This window comes from Alligator sinensis, unplaced genomic scaffold, assembly GCF_000455745.1.
Source record: "Alligator sinensis unplaced genomic scaffold, ASM45574v1 scaffold432_1, whole genome shotgun sequence".
Classification (NCBI taxonomy): domain Eukaryota; kingdom Metazoa; phylum Chordata; order Crocodylia; family Alligatoridae; genus Alligator; species Alligator sinensis.
Genome location: NW_005841998.1, coordinates 2,354,187 through 2,361,075, shown reverse-complemented (window position 1 = coordinate 2,361,075; position 6,889 = coordinate 2,354,187). Strand labels below are relative to the sequence as shown.

General features: G+C 38.0%; 1 protein-coding gene across 2 annotated transcripts in view; it reads right to left on the bottom strand.

Moving 5' to 3' along the window:
• Positions 1 to 6,889, bottom strand: part of PSME4 (proteasome activator subunit 4) — a 118,765-nt gene that overhangs the window by 46,258 nt on the left and 65,618 nt on the right. For both annotated transcript variants that reach the window (XM_025201589.1, XM_006021587.3), the window contains one exon: positions 506 to 561. In XM_025201589.1, coding sequence (XP_025057374.1) covers positions 506 to 561 — 56 coding nt within the window. The remainder of the gene's footprint in view (positions 1 to 505; positions 562 to 6,889) is intronic.

Below are 6,889 nucleotides of genomic sequence, written 5' to 3'. Positions count from 1 at the left end.
TGGGCTTTCCCCGCCTCCTGCATCCGGCCGGGCAGGCAGCACCTTTATGGCTGCACAGCATGCTGCGTAGCAGTGCTCTGTCCCCACCCATCCACACATACCCCCTAGGTCCATCTCAAGTATCCTCAGGGTACATGTGTTTGACAACCTCAGTACTAGATCATTTTGTTTTTTGAAACTGTCAGATATTAGGTAAGCTCTTAGCTCCCACCAGGACATCTTATTTTTGACTGGTCACCTAGATGTTTCCTTCCACTTTTTTGTGCAGCACTCAGACTATTCTCTGGGCCTGGTATACTCTTAATTGCTACAGGCCCATAAACTTCCCAACTCCTCCTCTAGCCAGAAACACACAGAGGCCTAATCACCACTCCAAACTGCTAGTGACCAGTATTCATACCACACTTACACACCGAAGCAGGATATGCTTTACAGCATCAGCAACAATAAGAGGATGAAATTAATTCTCTCATGACCCAATTTAATAGAAATAGGATCGACCTACCATAGTCAACACCAGTATAAAGTTTTGTCTCTTCCAAAGACACCAGACTTGGGAGCCTGCATGAAGAGAGAACATACTTTGTTACACAGTTGTGAAGCGGAGTACCAAATGATTTTTACTAACTTGCATTAACAAACTTAGATGATGAGGCCTAACAAGGCTTGATTTACTAACAATATGTGATAGATAGCTAACATTCTGAAACTATGAATACCTTGTGAGTAGTCCATTTAAAAGATACAGAAGCATGATAAGGCTACCTTGAGCCTAAATTGTTGAATATATTTTATTTAACAAAAGTTAGACCCAAGTTACTGCTATTTTATTGCATTTTCACTTAAACTGGCCACAAGGCAAAGTACAGCTACTAGAATTATGCACTGGGTAATTACTGCAGCGTATCTAGACTGCTGGATGGCAAGGAACTGAGCTGATCTCTATTTGAAAGATTAAGTATAGAATTGAATTACATTCCTCTCTCCTGGAATTGTGGTCCTTCCTTAAAACAAAAAGTACATAAAGCTCAACCCTTATTCCTGCTCTGAAGGCCATTACTACTAACCATGCCATGAAAAAAATGCAAGTAAGAAAAAAAAGATGTGTATACACACAAAACATGCTTTCCCTTATAAAGAAATGCTCATCCAAGATTACAGCTATGACTTGACTCTCCTTAGTTTTTCAGCTGTGCATTCTTGTAGATTTAAGCACATGGCAGCATAAATGCAACAGGAGATAATGGCATTGCAAGCCGATGTACCTAATGGCAAAGCAGAGCCATTAGTCTACATTTCACATCATCTTTTTTATTTTGTTTCTAACACTATACATTCACAGGCTCAAAGGTACATGGATTCAATCCCTCAAGGACAAAGCCACCAGCATGCTTTTCAAAAAAGCTCAAGAGCTACATAATTATTACACTAAAGTGTTGTGCAAGCAGTATCACCAAGTAGTCCATACTGGAAATACAACTTGTTTTCCTGCAGAACTGAGGAATGTATTAAGGGTGAAAGTAAAGCAAAAGAGAAAGAAAACTGAAGAAAAGGAACATCAGCCTCTTAATGTTGGAAGTTGGATCATGTGCCAAGAAGTGCACATAGTTTAACAAGAGCATCAATTAACACAGTACTAAAACAAAATGAAATATTCCTCCAGATTTAGGGCAGAAAGCAGGGCAGAGCAGGGCAACACTTAAAGACTAATTGGTTCAGAGAGTCAAACTTTCATAGGTGCCAGCCTACTTCATAGCATTTAACAAAACAGGTTTCACCTATAAAGATGCCATCCTGCCCTGCCTTCTGCCTGACTGCAGCTAACTACCTCTCTCCAAATTTAAGGTGGTATATTAAAAGGTTTGCTCTGCCAAGACCCAAAGAGAGGGTTGTTTCTCCTATAGTAACATATCATTGGTATCCAAAAAAAGAACAGGAAGCTACAATCCTTATTTTGATAAGTGTTAGGGATATCAACAAATCCAGGAGAAACCAAAGACCTTAAAAATAAGCTCTTGCTAGGTAACATACTGTTATAATAATAATACATATAATAGATAATACATATACTATGTATTATAATAATATGTATAATAATATATGTATTATATTATATTATTATTATTATATTATTATTATAATATATAATATTATAATAATATATGTATTATATTATTATAATACATATAACATATAATACATATATTAGAAATAGTCACACGTTAACTTTAATCCCACATCAATTAAAAAGGCACTGTAGTACAACTTTAAACTGAAAGCTTCCGTTTCTAAAGACAGTAGCCTTATCTTCCTTGCTACATTTCAATTAGCACTGAGTTGGAAGCCTGATAATAAAATACCTTTCCATACCAGATGCATTATTTTAGGAGGAAAAAAAGCTGTTAAACATTTTATAAGATGCCGATATTCTTATACAGCCAGCATTTTTCTAAACAGCATAGAAACGTCTAAAAACCCCAAGTCTACTCTTGGAGAAAAACACATACCAATTCAGAATCTATCTATAATACTGAAGTAAAAGGAGATTCCTTCTCTCAACTGAATCAGAGTGCTTCCTAAAAGTCTCCTCTTACCCACCAAGCTAACAGGAAAAGCTGCTAAAGAAAGATGCGAGACAACTGACTTCCTTCAGGAGAGTATGTTATGGCAACTGCTAAATGAGCTTACAAGGAACAAAAATTGGTTCCAAGTAACAGAAGCCTAATATTAAAAGTTAATTTATATGCCAATAAGGACAAACATAAGACCACAAACAGCTCTTTTACTCATGAGAGAAAACAAACACTAGAACAAGATTATACAAACCTAGAAGTTTTCCTGAACTAGGAATATTTCCTTTTTATATTTTCTTGTTTTCACTCTCAGACAGGAGTGAAAATTATGAGGCCTCCAGCAGACCAACCAACCCCGTTTCTACCTATGGATACTGCTGCAGAATATGGCCAAGAAGACAAACATTTTCTAATGTCAAGACTATCTATGCCACACTTCAGGCTCTGGAGCAAGGACTAAGTGACAATTTAAACTCGGGTAATATCTAGAAATCAAAAGCTTAAAATGTCCATATCTTTAAATGTATGCATCACCTTAATCCATAAACTGACCCACTGACCTTAATGGGACTACCCATGGTGCAAGGTATCATATTCAGAACTAATAAAGGTAACAACCTGGTCCTACTAATTAGGTTCTCCTCACTGGTAATATATAGCACTAGATCTTAGCTATTGAGCTACTGAAGCTACTGACTAGCAATTTTTTCTACACTTGAAAAGGCACGTGCTATTTTCAATATCTATGAAGCAGACGCTGAATGAAAGATCCTGTTCTCTCGCTCTCTCTCTTTTTTTTTTTTTTAACTAGAAAGAGACAATAATTCATGTTATACAAAAATCAGGTCAAACCACATAACAGAAACTAACCATCATCCTGCATAATACTGCATTTCAGTACCTATTTAAAGCCAGAGAGGAACTGCCAAAAATAATTTACTGAAAGTACATCTTAACTTACAGCTAAAGCATCTTAATGCAAAAAAACCCAGCAGCAGCTAATATGAGGAATTCATTAATTTACTCTCTATGCTACCAACCCGAATCCTTTTTATAACTAATTTTTTTCTCCCCAAGTTCATAGACATTTTACCTTGCCCCTTCAGACGCATTCCACATTCTAGGTTTAAGTTACAGGTTTCAACAACAAAATGTCAGCTCACTTCCTTCTGATTCCACCAACTGAACAGAATCTTTTTCCCAATTGCAAGCAGGTATCTTTCCATATTTAGGCTTTGATCATGGGCCAGAACAACTATTTTATCTTTACTATCTATACAAGAATCCAAGTCAAAAGTCAAAGAAAACAGTTGGAAGGTGAAACAAGGAGAAAACAGGGTTACTCACCGTGGAGTAGTAACTGTTTCCTTTTCAGTGTGCAGCTCCCCCAGCTGAGCTGGGTAGTTTCCTGGAGATGCCAAGAGAGGTTAGCTAGCCCTGCCCCTCATTGTATGATGTCACATCCTTACACAATTAAAAAGAACTGGTCTCATCTTTGACCTTTAGTCTTAATGTCTTCAGTGACCAGATAGTTGGGAGGAGGGAGGGGAGAAGGAGGGGGGAAAAAAGCTCCTACAACAGTTGTGCCAAAAAAGGAGCAATACATATCCTAACGAAGTGTATTTAAGAAGGAAAAATGGCGACTCAGTGAGTAACCCTGTTTCTACTTCCCCAAGAAAGCTAGAGCCACCATTCAGTAATGTTCAGTTGTGGAGAAGGGAATCTAGAGATGCAGCTCAAATGAAGAAGAGTAAAAAAGGGATACAGGTTTTAGCTGTAATGGTCTACAGGCAAAAATGCATGAGGGCTTCATAAGCAGTCCGTATTAGAAACCCTTATTACATATAAACACACAAAATGTTATATGTATATATACGCATACTTTGCAGCAGGATAAACATGTAATATTTCTGAAGCTATGCCATAATCCACGTACCACTGAAGATTTTGACAAAAATCTTCAGCATTAACTCACTAGCGTTAAATTCTAAAGTTCTCTGCACTTTTCATTCGGTCATGCAAGCCCTATGCCAGAAGCAACCAAGTTACCAAGACTACCTCCTTCTCCCTCTAGCTTATTTAGTGTGCAATTCTTAGGTCTCCCTACTCCAAAGAAGTCAGTAACTGCATTTTCTTAAAAACCAAGAACTATAAATAGTCAAAAAGCACTCCGAAATATGACAAAATTTGCTAAAGAATGAGGATTCAAGCAGGAGTTAAGTCCCATAAACTTGCTTAGGATAACAATTTCGGAATTTCAGTCCTAGAAACATGTGTTACTTGGTACTCCAACGAAAACAAACAATACAGCATTCGTTCCCCTAAAAAGCATGCTCACACCAGGGAAAAAGGAATACTGAATCCCTAACAATCAGCTTACACACTGAAACAGTAATCGTTAGCACAAAACCAGTAATCGTTAGCCAAGCTTCCAAAGCTGGCCATGAAATTATCTACCTCTCCGGTTGATCTAACCATTTAAAATTCTGCAATCCTGCATTCTGTACAACAGATGTGATGTGTGGGAAGTAGTTTCCCTTTGTTTAGCTGAACAAAGTTGAAATCTTTGAAACACAAGTGCTACAGTGGTCATTATAGAAAGGGAAAAATAAAACAGACCAAGATAGTAACAACCTAGACCAGTGTTCCTCAAGTAAGATACCATGGTATCTCGGGGTGCCTTGAGATCTTTCAAGGATGCCAAGCAATGTTAGCACAATCAGGTATACAAACATGATTCACAAAACCCCAGAGATTTCCAGTAGGAATCCATAGTGTCAAAAAAGGTTTGAAGAACTGCAGTCTGAGTTCTTTGCAATAGAAGAATTGCTCTATTATTTTTCTGTAGTAAAAAAATAAGTAAAAACTAAGAGCTGGCATTTTCCAAGGGGTGTCTTGAGTCTAACAAGATTGAGAACCACTGACCTATGACTGATATGAGACTGCACAGAGACAACACATCACTATTTTCTTCCTGGAAGACGAGAGAGTTCAACATAATTCATTTAAAGTGGAAGTGGAATCAATATAGAGAATGGATTGAGTTTGATGCCAGTGGAATCAACTCTATTAATGCTCATACACGACAGGAGTTTAAAACTAAACTAAACTTCTTAGCACAACAGGTTCTGGATCCTACCTACTCAAGAGGATGCCTTCAATTCTATTTCCTCACATAAAAGTTTTGTCAAAACTAACTCAGACTGCCACAAAAAAATAAGATGGCAATACTCCACTACCACAAAGATAATCCACATATATTGACAGTACAAGCTAGGAGAAAACCAGGTCTCACCCTTTAAACCCAAGAAGTTATCTGAAAATCTAGTTGGGTGACTACATTATGCTCTAAACTATTTTTTCTTTACCCAAAAGGTTAAGTAGAACTTGCAAAAATTGTAACATTTTAAGTAATTTAGACTACTATTTATATTTGACCAACATAGCAGAATAAAAAGCTTAAAGACAGAGCAAAAACAATTTTCATGTATAAAGCCTAGCAACTGCACATGAAAATATGGGTTAACTATGACAGACAATTCTGACCTCACTACGAACCCCTGTGCTCCGAAACCAAGTAGTGAGCTCATGATATTCTTAACCATATGGCTGATCTACAATTTTATGATTAGTTTTCCATTTTTACTTCTTTAATATAAAAAAAAAAAAATTACTTTCTTATGCAATTTAGATCCTGTCTTGTTCTGTGCCACTTACAAGTATGTGACACCAAGGATTTGTGTTACATCAGTTCTGAGAAATTACAAGAAAGCACAGCTTTAACCATTGATTAACTGGGAAGTTAGCTGGACCATAGTAACAGTTTATTTGCCTAATCTCAGGCTAGGGACAGAAGGAAAACACCCATGAAAATCAAGATCCAAGCTAGAAACAGAATGAATGCAATATCAATGACAAACATAAAATACTCATCTTCCCAGACTTGTACAGGAAGATGCATAAATCAAAGGGGAATATATAATGCTGAATCTCTTGGATAGATTCTGATTCTTTAGGAAATTTAAACCAATTAGAACAGGGGTGGGCAGTTACTTGGGCCCAAGGCCCACAAAGGGAGTTCTGATGAGCTGTTGTGGGCCGGGCTGTGCTACGCCGCTCCAGGTGGGCGGATGGATAAGGTGGAAGGCAGCTGGGAGCTGAAGCCAGAGCCCCATGCACTGAGGCAGGAGCCGCCTGATTGAAGTTTCCTCCACTCGGAGCCGTGGAGCAAGGGCAGGAACAGGAGGAGCTGCATTTGGAGGCAAGGGGAACAGAACAGCTCTGCCAGCCTGGGCCCTGGCCAGCGCATGCAGCTT